General features: G+C 38.4%; 2 protein-coding genes across 2 annotated transcripts in view; one reads left to right on the top strand and one right to left on the bottom strand.

The window, feature by feature from the left end:
* Nucleotides 1–15,039, bottom strand: part of PALMD (palmdelphin) — a 61,705-nt gene extending 46,666 nt beyond the window's left edge. The window contains exon 1 of the mRNA XM_075156382.1: nucleotides 14,981–15,039. Within this exon, the coding sequence (XP_075012483.1) occupies nucleotides 14,981–15,024 (44 nt within the window). The 5' untranslated portion in view covers nucleotides 15,025–15,039. The remainder of the gene's footprint in view (nucleotides 1–14,980) is intronic.
* Nucleotides 1–19,416, top strand: part of FRRS1 (ferric chelate reductase 1) — a 99,197-nt gene that overhangs the window by 76,893 nt on the left and 2,888 nt on the right. The window lies entirely within an intron of this gene.

Raw genomic sequence — 19,416 nt, 5'->3', positions numbered from 1 at the left:
TGAATCTAAAACCATCTGATTCAATTGGTAATGGCTTACTGTTAGGTATCTTGATCAGACAATTCTTGCTTGAGGATTGATATATTGGCTGGGAAGAGAATGTAATCATTGCTAATTCTTTTTTGTTCCTTTAAACAAGAATAAAAAAATGCTAACAACTTACAACTTATCTTCATTGCCATATAAAAACTCTTTGCAAGAGAAACTTGTGATATAGAAGTAGAGAAGAAATTGACAACATTTTGAAGAAGAGTTGAATGAGCACCAAAATTAGTTTTTTTGTGTTTTTTCTCCCCCCTCAACATCATGAGGGATCAGAATTAGTGTTCACAGGCCTGCATTAAATGAAAAATGGGTAATGCTACACAATCAAGAAACAGTTTATACATCTACCACATCATATTAAAGTTTGACAGAGTTTCTAGTGACTTCTAACAAACGATGTTACTTTCCAACTGAACTGCTGTGATATTTGAAGACAGTAATAGCTTCTTTCACAAAACCTTAAAGCCTTGGCTGTGGTTTCTCTCCTTTGCAGATGTCATTTTCTCTTGAAAGGAGAGGAATAATTTTTTCTTAGCCATTCTTTAGTACAATAAGTATAAGTGTAGTCTTCAAGAAAAGTTATTGATTTAATCTGTAGCATATACTGCAGTTTAAAATTCCTGAGAGAAATGTGCATTGCTATTAAAAGAGGTAGATAGTATGACCCAGATAATTTTTGGCTTGTCAGTCTAACATCATCAGTTCCAGGCAAAGTATTGGGTAGGCTGATAAAAGATCTAATAATGCATGAAAGGAAAATGATCTAGTGAGTACCAATACATGGGAAATAAATTCTGTCACTCTAATTTGATGTTACTTCTGGAAAGTAGATATATAGAGTAGATATATTCTTTTCATTGATACCTTCACTAGGAACCAAATTTACAAAAAGCCAACTCAAGAACGCAGAGATTGTGAGAGCTAAAAAGTAAAGATCACAGTTCACTGGCACAGGGTGATCTGGAACACTAGCAGACTCTGTCCTCATAATCAACATTCATTTTGATACTGTCAAAAGCAGGATCCTATGTTTAGGAAGGATGAAATTCCTCAGATTAAGGCACTGCCCTGAAACCTCATGATGCTGAGGAGATCTTGGGAGTCATGCTGGATAATCAGATGAATATTAACTCTGATAGCTAAAATGGCTGATGTTCTAAAGAGATTTAGAGTTCCTCTGTATTTGGGAATGAGTGCAACTGTTGTGGGGAATAGATTGTCCAATTTTGTTGGCAGTGTTTCAAGAGAGATGCTAAAATCTGACTGGAATGTTATGAGAAGAATGATAGAAGGATTTAATAGAAACTATATTCTGCAAAAGCAGCTTAACTTATTAAATAGAGAGTTCTTCAGGAACACTGTATAAGAAACAGAAATTTGACAATAAAGAGCCTCTTACTTTAGCAAAATGATAACTAAATTCAGTGACTGGATGTTGCAAGTTGAAATTTCTGCATGCTAGAAGAGATTTTTAACAGGAATATTAAGCAGTTAATGCAACAAGGTCTGAGTGCAGTCTCCATTGCTGCGCACTTGAAAAAGAGGATTCCTTTGGCCGTGTAATCAATGGACAAAAATTATAAAACCTATAACAAAACCTGACAAATTTCTTAGCATGCTCAGGAAAGTGACAAATTTGATGGTACAAAAATGGCTTAATCAAGGGTCAGCCAAACTTTTTAGTACTGTTTTGGGCATTTACTGAAATAAGAATATCAAAAATCCCTGACATAGGGCTGGTATTCCGTTTTCCCCAGCCATTCTGCCACCCCAGCCATCAGAAACACTCATTGCTCTTCCACAGTTTCTCTGGAGCTGTTTTCAGGCTGTGAGAACACCTAAGCTTTCCTTACAATCTCGGACAGCACATTCTAGTTTTAATGAAACATTTCCATATTTTTCTCTGAAGATAAAATTTCCTAATGGTTGATAGACACAAGTAAGAGTGCAGGTGGGAGTAGGACTCTTCCCTTAAAATAAATTTATTTAAGATTTATACCTAACCAATATACTTATATTCAACTCTTCATCTACCACTTTTTGGTAATTAGTGTTAGATGAATGAAGACAAGTAAAATTATTCAAGTTATTTAGAAACAAATGTCTTAGTGAATAATTGAAAACACTGCTTACAGGACAATTTAAAAAGATTTCTTATTGATATTTTTTTCAATTTTCTTCTGACTTCTCACATTACGGGAAAAAATTTTTAAAAAATCTAACACATCAGAATTTGCTATTTGTCACAGGTAGGTGGTGTTTTTGGCAGTTAGCTGTCAGTATTATAATAGTATCTACAGTCCCACTATGCTGGTTGTAGAACACATTTACAGAACATGTTTGTTGTGACAATTGCTGAATCTACTTGCTTGCAACCTTCCTTTTGGAACTTTGTACATTTTAAGCTGTCTTTTATAATCCAGAACCAGTGATTTTCAAATGGGGACTGGATTTGCCGGCTGTTTGGTGGTCTGAGTAATGAAATGTAAGTACAAGGACTGTGTGTCCTCACTGTCTTATCATGAGCCTAGATGAAGTGTGAATGAGTTTGTGTAAATGAGGAAAGTCAACCCTGCTCTACTGTGTATTTTCTGCTTCTCATCTGACAGATGGGGAGAAGAATACCTTCCTAGCTCACGGGGAAGGAGTGCCATTATTGAACATGGACTACTCCTTGCACAGCCATTTAGACGTGATCTGAATTCAGAATCTAGCTAAAACGACAACTGGTCATTTAGTAAAATAAACATTGGAAAAAAATCACTTTAAACAGCCTTTTTGACTTATAGATATCCATGTAAAATAACAATTGCAACCAACCATAGCAATAATGGAATATTGGCAAAACTGTGCTACTAAAATGCAGGCCAGCCCAGCCCAGAAGGGAACTGAAACAGCTGCTTGATTCCTGTTGAAAACCCTGGAAGTCATAAGCAAGTGCTCACTGTGAAGTATGAGCTGCCTATGTTTCAAACAGTGTCTCTGTTCTATTTCTGTTGCGATAGGCTGCTATGCCTTACTAGTCTCCATAACTTTATCTTTTAATGAATTATTTTGAATGGCGCAGACCCAACAGCGGGCTAATATACTATAGTCATCATTCGCAAATGTGATTTGCCCTTGAACAGTCTCCTACGCTAATCATTTTATGCTATCACCATCTTTTTTCAGGAGTAGTTGTATTTGCTAAAAGCAGCCTGCCCCTGCCCATTTGCCAAGGCAAGGTACTGTGATGTGATTTAGTACCTCTCAAAAAATGTCTCTGTGTGGCTTGGCTGACTTCTCAATTCTTTGCTGCTGAGACTGAATATAGCAGGCTGACTGTCTTCACAGAGGGCTATAGTTCAGATCTCATCTTAGTGCCCTTTCTAAATCAGCAACCAGACTGATGTTATGCATTAGCAGATGACAGCACTTGGTTTGGTGATGCGGAGTGGCATTTTTCACCCTGGGAGACTGGAGGCTGAGCCAGAGGGCTGCCATCGAATTTCTCCTCAGTCACAGCTTGTGCAGAAGTCCCTGGCTGTTTTGATGAGCAGCAGAAAATGCAAGCAGTAAACAGGGCTTCTGGTAAATCCTGTCTCTCCTTGCATTCAGGCTTTCCTTAGGGGTCAGCCTGATGGCATGAAGATGAACTACCTGGGAGGAAGAGTACTTCTCCCACTTGGCAGAAGCACCATCTCTGTTATATTGCAGCGGTATCAATACCTCAGTTTAATCTTTGTGGCAAGGATGTTTGCTGCTGCAGGCACAAGTACTTTTCACAAATGCATTGCTTGTGTGACAGGCTCAGCACACTGGGGATGTTTTCAAGAGAGCTCAGTCGGCTCTGGTGACGCTTACAGGCAGTTTTCTGAAGACACAGGACAGCAAGCTCCGAACAGAGAAGAGTTGTAGAAACTCTGCCTCTGTCAGCAGTGCGGGAAGTCTGTTTCTGTGTGCAGCAAACATCTATTCATGCAAGGATCGACTACAAGTTCTCTTGTTTTCAGAGGGGCTGTTTATTGCTTTTGAAAGGAAAAATGTGACTTGTCAATAACTGAGTTTCTAGTTGGTATTGATACCAACCTTGATAAGTGGTAGTGGGTGGTGATAGATTATTGTATGGTGTATATACACCATATACAGCACAAGCCACAATATTGGGCAGAAGAGGTAACACCACCTCTCTCTAGCTGCCTATGCATATCAGCAAAGTATATATCTATGAATGTAAAGTCTACAAATCCAGATATTCCTCTTATGCACCTCTCTCTATAAATAAGTCCTCCTTCATTCAGAGAACTGACCACTGACAGAACACAATCTGTGCAAAGTCTTTTACAACCAATGAAGCATGTTGTGCTCCAGTCATACTAGGTGTTTTACAAACACTTGGGCAGGCGATGGTGCCAGCTTATAAACTAAGAAAATAAAAGGGGCCTTCATAAAAGGCTTGGCTTTGAATCTGTGATGCTTTGTATGTGCCACCTTTTCTGATAATGTTGGAGACCTTATTTATACTGGGCAAAGTGCGCTGTTAGAAAACACGTATTTTAGTGTACTTTAAATAACATATCATGATTCAATGGTCACTGTGACCAAAGATCATCTCAAGCTAGCTGGACTTACTTAGCCTTCCACTCCCTTAACTTTAGCTGTAACTAGATAACTAATTTTTTAACTCAGCTGTCTCTATTTATTCTAGACAATAGCCTGTTTTATGGTATTTATTGTGTTGTTTTTTCTAACAATACCCTCCAGTTTGGGAAAGGTAAAGAACATTTCACTGCCTGAAAGGTTACAAAATTTAATGGGAAAGGTAGGGCATAGTGGGTCATGGTCCTGAACACACAATATGTGAGTAAACTGATGTTTCTGATGAGCAGTCATAGGGGATTGGCAGAAAAACACATCTGGTAGTGAGAGATTTCTCTGGACTGTGGTACTGACAATGAGCGAGATGAAGAGAAAATTAATCCCAGAAGAGGTATTTAAGACCAGAAAAAAATAATTAGAAAAGCATACAGGAAGTCCACTGCTTTCTTTTGATTAGTTTGATTTTATTTTACTTTTGGTACTATTTCATGTCAATGACTAACTTATAGATGTGCCTTAGCACCTCTGGAAACATTCAGATAGATCATGCTTGAACTTCTGGAAGAGCTCTTATTACAAAGGTAACTTCAAGGACACATAAAACAGGGAAGAGGTCATGAGGATCAGAGATCATGATGAACATTAGGAAAAAGTTAACTGATACATAAGAAAGCAAGTTGCTGAAGAAGCAGTATTCATGATCTATAGTTTGGTCTTTTGTCTGGCAATCAGCAGGTATATAATAACAAAGCTTGAAAGCTCTTTGATCAGCAGTTCAGCTCCCATGCTGGGAATGAGGCAGGGCTTGCTCAGCTGATACCTCATTCTGACAAATAAATTGAGTTACAGGATGGACATAGAGCAGGAGTCGGCGTGGCATCAGTAAGAACGGTAATAGAGTAAACCTCTACCAACCACTGTTTGTAGGAGAAGTAAGAGCAGGGAAAGGTTAACCAACAGCACATCTAGTATTACTTGTTCAACTGGAGTAAAGGCAGCACAGAAACTGGCCTTGCTCCAGGGATGAACCTGCTAGAGCTTGTAGATGTCAGCTGTCTGTAGTGGGTGGGTAGATTCTATACATGTTTTGTCAGATCCTGGCAGGGTCTGCACTGCCTATGAAGAGGGCTGGGTTCTGGCAGGTAAATATGGGATGACACAGTAGCTTAAGTGTGGAAACAACACGACACAGTCATCAGACTGCATGAAACTGGGTGAGAGCAGAAAGACACGACTTGAGCTGGGATTTTAATGTAAGAGAGTTGTTCTCTCCTGAAGTCCTGACATGGTAATGGTTCTTTCTGAGGGTACCAGCAATTCCCTTTGCATGTTTTTGTACTGGATGAAACTAATGTTGCCAAGGAAGTGTCCATAGGTGCTTCTATACCATGGCTCTGAGAGCCATGAGTACTAGCACACACTTCATAGTTATCCATTGTGATCCTTCCAGCCTGCAGCATAGGGAAATTAATACTAACAACTCAATGTGACTAGGACTTAATTATATGGAACTTGATCCTCAATTTATAGAGCCTGGTCCTCTGTGTCTGTTCACCAGTTCAGATCTAGCCTAAGTCCCCCAAATTGGTGTGTAACCTGGACAGAGTTACTTCAGGTTTCTGTCAACAATGCACAGAACCAGGCCTGCTATTTGTGAGCAGCTCTGGGCACTGTTGACCAACATGAGGTTGCAAAGGGCTTTAGTCCCTGGAGTTACAGCACAAAGTTTGCTCCTGGGGGTGAGGTGAGGGGGAAGTAGCTTTAATTGTTTGTAGAGATCAAATTTATTAAAGAAGGTTCTGGCTGTGCAAAGTAATTTCTTTATGGCATCTGCTGGAATATTGCAAGCTTGGGCTGTAGGAGGGGCCGGCCAAACAGCTTAGCATCTCATCTGCACTGAGGGAGCCAGCCAAAAGAACATTACTCTTCTAATGCTCAAAATTGACTGGAAAGCTAGAAGTAATTTTCAGTGGCATGCCTAAGGTAGATTTTGGCTCATTCATAGACTCCTGGGGGTAGTTTTCTAAAATAACATTTTGTGTGGGTACCTTTCTAAAGACACACATACAATCTTTATCCCCCTAGCATTGACTTCGTAAGGAACATTGAGTATCATTGTCTGTTATTTTGATAGACATTGTAGGGTTATGCTAGGAATAATAAACAACCTGGATCTATCCTCTACCCGGAAAAGCTCCGTGTAGATGGGAAATATCACTTCTTACTGCAGTTCAATTCTCACCTCAAAGAAGGTCATTTCTGTGTACTCTGTGAACCTCTTGGAAAGAACATGTTTATTTGGAAACAAAAATTCTTGAAATTCAACCAAAAATCTCACTTAGGGGATGGTCTGTGTCCATCTTTATGCTCAGTTTTGCATGGATCACAGTGCATGTCCCAAAACAGCAGCCATGCATTATTAGTTTAAGCATCTCTAAACATCCAATTCTTAAGTAAAGTAATATGTTTGTAGATAGATACAGTGTAGTTTTTGTTTCACTATGTAAAAGAACATCTTGAAATATAAGGATTCATGAGAAAAATTTTTCATCTCATTATAAGGAATTTCTCTTATGGAATTTGATGATTCTTTTTGGATTCCACTGAGCAATCCCAGGGCATGGTGATCTCTACTATGCAGGGGCTGAGGAGGCAAAGAGCATCTAGAAATGAAGTATTTGTAGTTCAAAACATAATTATAAGCTCTGTCTGGGCAGATTCAAGGTCAAGCTTGTTGCCTTGAGACAGAGAATCTTTATGGGAAATGGCAGCTAAGGATTAAGTCTAAAGAGGAATACATTTGCCCCCTGCCCAAATACAAGACAAACTGCATTGTTGTTCTTCAGTACGTTGAATTACTTTGCAGCACAATTAGAACTAGCTGCCAAGAAGTTTTTTGGAGAAGATAAATCTTTGATTTCTAGCAGCAGCATGTGGACAAATGGCAGTCAAGACACACATCATGCTGGCTATTCTGCTGGGAGCTCTGCACTCGCTGCATTAGGGGAAAAGGAAATAAGATTACCCTGGTGTTTCCTGAGTCTTTTAGCTTTCTTTTTTGGCTAGTCAGCCAAAACAAACAGGGCCAAATTAATTCTTTGGGTATCTTTGAAGTCAGAGGAGTTATAGTTGTACTAAGTCCCAAGCTTCTTAGTATAAAGGCTATGCCGAATCTTGCAAGAGAATGCCCTTTTGAGAGCTTTTCTCTAATGAAATGCAGTGTTTAGCATGGTTTTTCATTATTCATCATGAGTCACCTTGCTGCCTGTTCAAAAGCTGCATTTGCAAAGAAGTGTTTTTGCCTTCTCTTAGTTTTCAGTGAATGAATAAAATCTCATGAAAACATGCTTAGGCCCGTCAGTATGCTGTGGGTTAATGAGGACATGGGTCAGCTAGGGTAAAAGTCATTTCAGTGACAATGTTTTGTTTCCATTACTGCATTTAAAGGTCTCTTGGTGCCCAAAAGACTTCATACGATTCCTCTTGCTATTACAGTGCTGTCTCTTTACCTCATCCTCTCTGCTGTGTGTAAAAAGTCACAATAGGCCTGGTGTCTTTGCAGTCTTTGACCCAGGTTACAGCCAGGTTCACTAGCAGGGAAAAATGTCTGTTCTCCTTTCCTTTCACTCTTAATGTAAGGACTGATTTTATCTACCTCTTACGCTGATAAAAGTAGTAGAAGTTGTTTGCACAAATGTTTGCATGATCCCTCTAGGATCCCACCAGTATAACCCATGTCCAGATTTTTTCCACTGGCTGCTTCATTTCCACTGGCTTCTTCCTTGGAGAATTAAATTGGTTTTTCTGCACTTGATAATCCCCATGGTAGATTTTCCCCGATACTCTGACAGCATCGCATTATAATGATTTCAACAAGACTAACTCACATCACTTGCAACCTAGAGCAAGTTGCAAATACTTGGCATTCCAGTCTATGTAGCAGACTAACACTTACCTTCAAGTACTTGCTTTTGGGAGGCCATCACAACGAAACTGTAACTGATGGACAAACCCAGGCTTGGAGACAAATGTTTGTTAGTTTTCCCACTTTATTCTCTTTCACATAACAGCTGCTGTATTTTCCAGCTTACTGTTTTCTCAGCTAGCATTGCCAATATTAGCTGTTTCCAGACTAATGGAAACTTTCTTTTGAATGAAGCAAGTTGTACTGCCATCTATTTGAAGATGGAAAACATTTATAATCTTTACATACAAAGAAATAAGATCTTAACATAAATATAGAAGCAAAGCATTGTTTGTGCCCAGATCTCAAATACATCTTTGAAATAGCTGTGAGCTGGAAAATGTTTGTGAATGTGAAGGAAGTTGAGTGCTCTAAACATCTCATCATGAAATGCAAAAAGTTATTCTTTTATTTTGCTTCTTGAGCTCTTTATTCCCACAGAGATGGCCTTTTGAAAAAGGAAATGTGGCAAACAGGAAAAGGCATTTAAGGAAGAAGCACAACTGTAGCCTGAATTGTTGGCTTGGCCTTATCACATTCTAGATAGAGGAATGGAAGATGAATGGATTCACACCCAAATTCCACTGCAGTCATCAGCAGAAACTTTAGAACTGGGCTCAGGGGCCACGTGTCTACCTCCATGTGCCGCTGCTAAAGTGCAAGGATCTCTGAGCCTGTGTCCTGACGTACTTCTAGTTGGTTGATCCTGTTCTATAAATGGGAGTGGTCAGGTACTATGGGTGCAACCGCAGTGACAGAGACATCTGTAACCTACCTAAGAGAGGTCTTGTGTAATTTTTGTGGCAGGCATTCATGATTCTACAAATCTGGCATTTTTTCTTCTCTAGTCAGCATTTTCAGGCCTCCCAAAAGAGCATGACTGCTGTCTTCATTCTTTTTCTGCCAGAGAGTTGCATGGTATTTTGTTCAGGATATAGAATGCTGATCTCTTGAGTCATTTCTCAAATTTATCTAGTGTATGGAATAACTTTATAGTTAAGGCAGTTTTGCACATTCAGAAATGCCTCAATTAGAAAATAGACAGAACTGCAGAAATAAAGCTGGAAGTAAATGGACATGTAAAAATATTTTAACTTTCTGTAACAAGCTTTAGACAGCCCAGATTTCATAGTTAAATATTAAGATATTGTGATCTCCCTGTCTTAAAACCAGATTAGGAAATGGAAATGAATTATCAACTGAATGAATTAATTGTTGTTATATTTATGTATATATATCACAGAGGGAGCCATGCTTTTCTGTAACTTTCATGTGGCAACTGCCAGAAAAGAACAAGTAAAGAAACCAGCAAAAAGTACTGGTTCATATAACTTTATTTGCATATTTATATAGACTATGTAATTGCTAGAAATGGTTGCTTTGCAGGAATAGGGTGTGACAAGTCATCCATCACTTGATATCTGGTTCCCCAGCAGACATTTTGAGAAGTTAAGGAACTCTGCAGTAGCTTCTATGCGTTTGTTTTCATAAGAACATTTGTTGGCCGGCCTGTCAAGTGCTTGCTGCGTCAATGATCTCTCCAAAGTCTTTCTTATATTTGTTAATTGCCTGAAAATTGCTATGGTATGCTCATTTCAGGGATTTTATTACAGGCCAAAGGTAAGTATAGTGTTATAAAGTAAGTATAGTGTTATAAAGTATGGAAAAATTCACCTCTTCTCCCATGATTTAATTTGTCCAGAGGTCTATATTGACTTTTTCATCCCATGCATGGCTTGTCCAAAGTAGAAAATTATATATGAATTTAAGAATTAAACTATCGGCATAGCACCACTGAGTTTTAGTTTATTTAGACCACAATGAATCCATAGTCAAATATTTTTGAACCTGTTTGGACTTCTTGACAAGCTTTAAATGTTAGACTAATATTATTACCATCTATTAAGCATGAGACCTTCCTATGCTGGGAATATTCCTTATCAGATCTGGGTAATCTTCCTGTTGAAATATCTCTCAGTCAACAGATGGAGTGGGAATCTCCCCAGCTAATGGCTAATACATAAGTGCTGCTCATTAGAGGTTTCCCTTTCATGCTTACCGCTCGCCATCTAGCCTTTGGGAAACTTGATTCTTGTAATCTCTTTAGTAATCAGTATGGACAAAGGTACTGCAGGAATTAAATAGAAAAAACTGTGTTGGCACTAGTGTAAGCAAAGGAAACCTTTCCAAAATGATAATAAGTGAAGGTTCAGTGCTATAGGTAGAAAACTATAGGTAGAAAAAAACCTGTAACCACACCTTCATAGTGTTTGCTCTAGGAATCACATTGTCCACTGGCATGTATGGAAATATATGGTAGTGGAGAATCTGACACTGTATGGATTGTGAATTCCCCCCTGGAATTCCAAAACTTGAAGTGTGTTTAAACAAACAGGAGCTGCTCTCTTGAGTCTTAAGTCATGAGCACATTCTGTGAGTACCAGTTTACTCTGATTCAAATGCCTCTGTAAAGTTACTCTGTTTTGCTACAGAAAATACCACCTGGAAACAGCTGGATGGGTGTTGAGCTATGATTACTATCACTAAGTCCAGCTATGTAGCACTGCTGGAAATTGTGTGCACTGATAGACATAGTCAAACAGGCTATTATTGCTGTCACTCTGAGTCAGTCCAGACTTCCCCTCAACACCCAGCCTTCCTACCCTCCCCTGAACCTTCTACCTTCAGACTTTCATGACATGACCTATTATGCCTTTTCTTTGCTGCTTCCAGGTACTTAAATTAGTGAAATCATAGAGGCTCCTGTTGCTCTGTGTGCAGATAAACTTTGCTATCAGTTGCATAGCTGGTTGCGACTGATTTATACAAGTCCCAGCCTGAAGGTGATACGGACAGTGCCAGGCAATCACAGTGCTGCTGTTTGCTATCTGCCTTTTGCTCTATATAGCCACGTTCTGTGCACTTCTGACACAGTCCCACTGGGAATTTTTTAAAAAAAAATTTTCTGATGCAAATTGGAAGAGGAATGGCACTAGAGCACTGCTGAAAAACTGGAAAACCTTTATGTTCATCTGGGTCCTGGATTTCGGAGAGGAATTTACCATGACGCTTCAGCCAACAGGAGCACGCAAACACTGGAGCAACTTTATACATCCTTTCTTCAGGAAAAAGGATATAGAAATCAATGGCCGTTTGTTGGACTGAAGCTGCCAGAATTTAATTTTAGCCTTCCCTGTGCCTGAGGTTGGATTTATTTTCATTTTTGAAATGAGTGATATTTTTAAAACCAAAGTCAGTGAAAATCTTCACTATGTATTAACCAGCATCTGCTTAATACCTCTCAGAGGAAGTTAGCAGAGCAGTTCTTTGTTGAGATAGACATCCTGAGATTCAACTAATTACGCACCAATATTGTTTAGAAGTTTGTGGGAGAGTGTCATTCCACCAATTCCATGTACAAGTTTCACTATAAATGTAGGATAGACTTTAGATTCCCTCTAGAGTCAGTGGAGCTGGGCATCTCCAGAGGGCACTTTGGCCATTCCTAAAATAGGTAAGTTGCTTTTGGAAGTGGCTGACCCTCTCTGCTGACTACAGAGCCTCTTTCTGCCATGCTAGTTTACCTGTTGACAAAACAATGTTCTTGATTCTAACAATGCAGGTTAGAACAAATCTAATGTGTGGGCAAACGGAAGTCCACAGACTTTGAAAATATATTAAATCAACATTTTAACAGGAACAGAAGCATTTATGTTGCATTTTCATATTAATGTACGTTCCTTATCCCCCCTAATATGAGCATTCACAAGCGTTAACTCTATTGGACTGTTGACTACTGTCAAATCTAGGAAAACTGAAATGCCATCCTGAAAGGGAACCAAGCTGGATCTATGTCTATTACCCCTTTGCCAATTCTGCACAGCCCGGTACTGATACTTCTGACAAAGGCCTATCAGCCTCACAATAGGCAGATAAGGAATAATCTGCCCTTCCCTCTGCCCTCATGGGCCGTACCTGATCTGTAGCAATGAAAGATTGGCTTGAATTTGGAAACATTAAATAATTTTTCCACAAAGCTGATATCCTAATTCTACTTGAAAATTCTGGAAATAACTACTTAATCCCTTTCTTAATATTGAATCATAGGTTTCAACAGCCTCCTGTGGCAACAGGTTCCACAATTTGATTACACAGTGAGTGTAAAAGTATTATTTTCATTTTCTACCTTTTACTGTTATGAAATGCCTCCTTGTTTTTGAACAGAGATGCACACAGATTAGGAGTTTTTTATCTGCCTTACTTTGTCTACTCCTTTCTGCATTGTTTCTAAAATAAGTGATTTTAATATTCTCTGTTTTTCAGGGAGTAATGTCTTTTGCTTTACCCTTCTGCAAGTCTGTTCTAATTTTCCAAAATCATTTCCATAGATGCAGAGACCAGAGTGCATATAATATTCTAGACAAATTTGTGTTAATGATTTCTATAAACACATTCTAACATTCTGTTATTCACAGTTTCAACCTTTATATATCTTCTTTGCATTTTTGGCTACAGTTGTGTACACAGTTACATCTGCACTTACCTAAGATAATGCTGATGTCCATTTCTTGACCAAATATTGCCATGTAAACATACCTACAGCTAATTCAGAGTTCAGCAAAGTGTTCTAGTAATTCATACCACGTTTATCAGCTTTGATTTTCCTTTCTCATCTTTGTGTCCCTTCACCTAGTGTGCTTGGATCCCTTTGTGTAATAATTTCAATTTTTATTGTGATGTGCATGGTGTGTTGATTGATAGTGGAACTGAGATTCTACATTCCTAGGTAGAAATAATAACCCATGGTAATCTGCATGGGAAAACTTTAATTTAATTTGTAACTAAGCATATTAAGGAAAAAAAACCCATATATTATGTTATGTGTATTATTTAAATGAAATAAAGAACACTAACAGCTATAGTTAAAGGAGTGAGAAAGACAAAAGCATAGGAGAAATTTGGTAATTTCTAAACCAGTTCCTAATTCATCTGCTTATTTCTCTAAAACACACAAATGTCTCTACCAAGACAAATCCCAAACTATGGATGTCCGGGGTTGTAATTTACTACAAAGCAGGCAAAAATGACTGTGGTTAATTTTCTTCTATGAGAGTTCAATCTGAAATTAACATTCTGAGCATCACTATTAAAGCAGGATGTGTGACAGAGGTAAACAGCCAGGGAGACTTCTCATTCATGCAAAAGGAAAGCCCCTTGCAGTTAAAAGAAACTCCATCTGTGCAGGCAAATTCTATAGACAAGGTGGGGGCTGGGGTGGGGCGGGGTGGAGGCAAAATGCAACAGAGAAAATTGGAAGAAGAGAGGTTGAAATAAAAGAGCAATCTGAGAATATAATTTAGAGAGAGAAGATTGAAACTGTTTTCAGCAACTTAAAGAGAAGATTAAGGTGCCAGAGTGTTTGAAAGGTGAAATAACCAAATTTGGAATGAGAAAAACTGAGCAGGAGTTATAATTTATGGAGGTTAGGGACTGAGAAGTTAGGTCAAACATGAGCTTCATGAGAATGTGGCTTCTGATAATGGAATTGTCACATAAGACAGCAGAAGACTCAGTGGGGGGGATGTTTAAGGCAAACCATTGCTGGATATGGCTCTGGTGTCCAAAGAAGATGCACAGAGCAAGGCAAAAGTCATCTTTGTTTATACTTGTTTCTCAGTGATGGCTCTCCTCACAATGCTTTTTGCTGCCTTTCCTGATCATACAGAATGTTTAAACTAGAACTGGCTAATTAGACTCTCTTATTAAAATAAATAGTTCTAGTTCTGACAGTGAAAAGATGTGGTTTAAATTAAAGCCAAACCACACAATCTATATATCTATGTAAGCTGTGATTATTGCTATGCATGGCTGCTTTGCTGATGGCCAAATCAGCACAGTGATCACAGTGTTTCTTCTGTATTCAGAATCACTCTCTAATACTGTTTAATGTCACAGAAGCAGGTTTCGAACATATTAATTATATTTCAATATCCCTTTCTCCTTTCTTCTTTACCTGTCTTTCTATCCTCTCCCTGTTTTCCCCTTGTCTCCCAAAAACAGCTATAGTCACAGTCACACAGATATTTTAAGATTTGTGTAGTTCTAACTTTGAAATAGATACTCATCTATTGTGAACGGGCACAAATGCATTGAAGGTATGCTGGATTAATACAAATAGTTCCCTGTCCTGTCCTCCCACATCTGAAAATGCAAGAACTCATAATCCAGATCCACACCATAATTGTAGATGTATAAACTAGGAATTTTTTTTAGTAAGCAAGAAAAGCAGAATGAAGAACAGGATCAAAATACTATGGAAAGACAGATTTTGATAGTCACATTTCTTAAGAGCAGTATGCAGCCTAAATAGATTTTAAGAAATCGGAATCTTACCTTTTTTGTCTTTGATGTTTAGAAACCAAAGTGTCAGACTGCATTTTGATGTCACATTTATCGCTACCACTTCGCAAATGACGACAGGGTAGAGGTACTGAAAGAAGTACAGTCTGAGATGATAAATCTTTTTGATGCTGTGTTATTGTGCTTTATTCATGCACATATCCATCCAGGTTTGACCTTCTTTTGTGGAGTTAAGAAAAACAGATGGAAAAAGATATTTTAGAAATGTCCATGGTGGGGCTAAGAAATACTTGCTAAAGACTTTTCCTCTGATAAATCAGTTATCATCTAAGGGACCTACTTGTGTTGTTTGCTGGTTATAATCCAGTAAATATTTAACTTGCTATATAAGAGACTTGGGGCTGTGTGATTTATAAGTGGGTGTAGCCCTTACTTTGGCATTTATTGTGGCCCTTTGTTCTGGACATAGCCTAACTAAATTAGCAGGTGAGGTAAAGTTTGTGGTGATTTACTGTAATTTCTGGACAGATAAAAATGCTAGGCAGGTGCTAAAGGTTGCTTTTAACAAAAATTATAAACTTTCATATCATGAGCTATTTTAAATGAAATAAGTGTGTTGACAGTCTTCAGGAAAAATCACAGCAAATGCATTCTAAAATTAAACTTCTGTGATCAGGTATGCTAAGTTTTCTTAGAGATAGAATAAGAGTAGTATATTGGATATAGAGTCAATACATATTTTGTTTCATGCAAAATTGCTTTGAAAGCAATAATTTAATGGCACTTGTTCGATTTTCCTGTGTCAAGTTTCATGACACCTTGATTTATTGATCTAGTGGTGTGTGAAGAATGAAAGGAAACGTGGCTCTGTATTTGACAGGATGCCATACTTGCTCTCTGAGCCATATCTCGGACGGACTCAGATTCATGTATGCTGTGCAGGATTCAGCATACATGATGCAGAGAATGTCTGCATCAAATCTGCAAAAGATTTGGCCAAAAGAATGTGCAATCTCAAATATTCAAGTTGTATATAAAACAAATTGAAAAATATGGAAAAGCTGCTTCTCTAAACAGATATGTCAGGAACGAAGAGTTAAGGAAGTGGGGAGATTGGGAACAGGTCAAAAATGTGAGGTGCCATTGCCACTTGCAGGGAAAGTTTCAGGGGTTGGGGAATCTGGCATGTAAATCTCTGAACTATCACAGAAAGACACAGTCTTTTTAGTTCTTTCCATTTTGGTGATGTGGGATCTCTTTGAGACATGGAAATATTCAAAGGCCAGCTGGGATATTGTTCTGTGCTTTGTAATATAAGTAAAGGTAGATTGGCACAGGCATTGGTTAGCACAGAAACACCAGCTGTGTGGCAATCTGGGTCCAAGTCTATGATACTTGTGCTGCTGAGACAAGCTTTGTTCTGCAAGCAGCGTACCCCATTTCCCAGAGGTGACTCCTGCTGCGCAAGATTACCAGTTATAAATAAGTTCTGCTTTTTGCTAATGGGGAGATCTGCTGACGTATGAGACTCACTAGTCCCGGGGTTTTGGCCTTCTACCAGCAGAGGTGAAGGCTGGTGAACTGTGTCATGATACCACCTCCTAGCCTTCCTTCTTAATTCATGGTCCCATCTTTTGGGTAGGTAAATGTAAATGAACTGGAAAATACAATTTTGTAGGTGTCCTTTCTACACTTAGGCAGGTAAAACTCCTAAAAATCCTGTGCCGCTTGTGTATATATTGCCCTAGTTATTTGTCTTCAGGAAAAGACAAGGAAAAAAAGTTAAATACTAGTGAGAAATAATTTTAAAGGAGATTAAAAAAAAATCTTTAACTACGCTGATTTTAATATCAACTCCTTTATACAAGATTTGCATCTTTAGATTGCATAAGAACTCAAATGTTATAATTTTAAAAATATTTCCTTAAAAAGAATTCTTTACACTTAAGTCTTTCCAGAATGTCTGTAGTGTAGATTAGGTCTTGATAAAAGAGCTCCCAAGGGTTGTATTTTAAGTATCTCGCTTACAAGTTCTGGTGCGATAAAGTCTCCCTCTTACGGGGTCTCTCTGGTATTGCAGGGAGCCGTACCGGCCCTCCGCATCGTTTAGGAGGGGATGCGGGACGGGTCGGGCTGGGGGCTCTGCCGGGCGCAGCGGGGCTGTGACACCTCCCCTCCTCCGCGGGAGCGGCGGAACGGCTTGCGGGGAGTCGGCAAGCGAAGGTGGCGAGCGCTGCTTCGGTGTCGGATAAGAAAGAAAAACAATCCCGAATCCCAAATGCTGCTCGTTTTCCTCCGTGACACCTCAGAAAGGCGACTACCAGCAGGAACAGGGCACTGAATCTCGAGCTTGATTATTGACTGTTTAATGCCTCAGGACACAGTTATTTTTGGAGCAATGTAAGAGTCCTAATTCATTAGAAAGTTTGTGCTTCTCACTTGGACAGAAACAATATAGTTTAGTTTTGAATATTTGTCTTTTGCATTTTTTTATGATCTCTAAAACCATACCCATGGGATTATTTTTTGCAATAGGCCTGTCACCCTTTAAAAAGGGGGTCAGAAGTGTAATTATGGTATTATAGTTATATAATTTATATGCATCCCCTATAAATATATTTAATAAAGACTTACTGTGTGCCATGTTCAAGCATTATTCACAAAGGTTTAATTCTGGTCTACTGTGAATATTTCGGTCAAATTCGGGTAACCAATACCTGAACAGTAATACTAAAAACGGGATGGGAAAGTAATGAACATACACAAATATTCAGTAAAGACTGGACAAAACAGACTGTGACTGGTAAGAAAATCTCCCTTCCTTCATAACATAAAAATTTTCTTGCTTATTCATGGAAGCATTGTCTGGGTCTATGTGATGCAAAAGACAGGAATGTGCAGTCAGTGCTCTACAGGTTTTATTTTGGACATTAAAAAATATGCATAGATGTACATTAAGGACCACAGACCATGTTGGCTTTACTTTATATTGAGACTTCCGCTTCATATAGTAGTATCTGTAGCTTGAAATTATCTTAATATTATTTGTTGTACTACAGAAACTTTGCTTGTCTGAAGAAATAATTTTGTTCCCAGAACTGCTATACAGTATTACAGATGTGATGATACTTTCTTGATTACTTTCTTTTGAGTCTTGCTGCTATTGAATTTTAATCCAAAACAGCTTTAAAGCAAAAGAATGCCTTTTCCTCCTCTGTTAAGATATCATCTTTTTTACTGTTGCTCAGTTTAACCAGAACAGAGAAGCAGTAGCACAGTGGGTTGGCAACTGAACAGCTCTGGGCAGCTGATGGATTTATGCTTCATTATTTTTTGTTCAGCTGGTCAGATATGAGAGGCAGTAGCACAGTGTGTGAAGTCTCAACTTTTCTACATAGTCCTCAGGAAGTGCCACCTAAGTCAGTCAAGAGGTGTACATACTTAGACTTCCTTAAAATTGAGGTATTTTATGGAGATGTTGAAATGCAAATTTACAGCTTGACTTGAAGTCTCTACAGATTTGCAAATATCACTTATGATAATCAGGAACTGATCCAGTGCAATGAATGAAAATTGTGTTTCATTTGGCACCGGATCACCTTTCAGATTAGTATTCTTGAAATTAATTTAAATTATATGTTTAATAATATATTGTTCAATTTTGTGTCATATGAAAGTGACGACCCACCTACACTGTATCATTTCCTATGTGTCATTTTCCTACACAAAGTACTGCTAAACTTTCATCTGAAACACTAAAGTGGTGCCCTGGCTGAATTTGATTCCTGACATTAGAATTCTGGGCTAACTTAGTTGCCTGCTTTTTAAGTGTGTTGTAAACGTTTCCAAACAAATATATACAATTGTTAATGTCTTCCAGCCTCTCACAGAGTGCTGAAAATAGGTTGCTTTGAAGTTTTGTTACTATATTTAATTTCTGTCTGAAAAAAAAAAATTATTTCCATTTAGGCATGTCAAAATACCTTTGGTTAGTTTTGTGTGACAAAGCCTAGATACAGAAAAGTGTCAAAGGTCTTAAACCTGTAAAAAATCCTGATCTTTTTTTTCTGTCATTTGAATGTCACTGGAGAAATTTCCAAGATACTCCTCTTGGTGCTTAGCTCTGTGGCTTGTGCTGCATAGCTGCTCTCATTCACTTAAAATGTAAAAGTAAATTTTACTCTTAGAGGGAGTAAAATTACTTTAAATTGCCTCATTCCATTATCTCTAATTTAAAAAATTGCCTGCCCATCTGTTTGTCTTTCACATAGCATCACCTCACTTTGGAAGATGCATCCTGATTCCACTTTTCAGGGGTGCGTCTCTGGGCATAGCACAGAATGTATTTTATTCCTCTGTATATTCTGCTGTTAGGGTCTCATACAGAAGAATTTATAGTGTGTCTAGATTAGTGGTTTAGTTCGGATCAGGAATGTGCTTTTGAAGCCAATCTGCTTGTCCCTGCTAAA

Source organism: Calonectris borealis, chromosome 8 (genome assembly GCF_964195595.1).
Source record: "Calonectris borealis chromosome 8, bCalBor7.hap1.2, whole genome shotgun sequence".
In the NCBI taxonomy this organism is placed as follows: Eukaryota; Metazoa; Chordata; class Aves; order Procellariiformes; family Procellariidae; genus Calonectris; species Calonectris borealis.
This window is presented reverse-complemented; position numbering and strand designations above follow the sequence as displayed.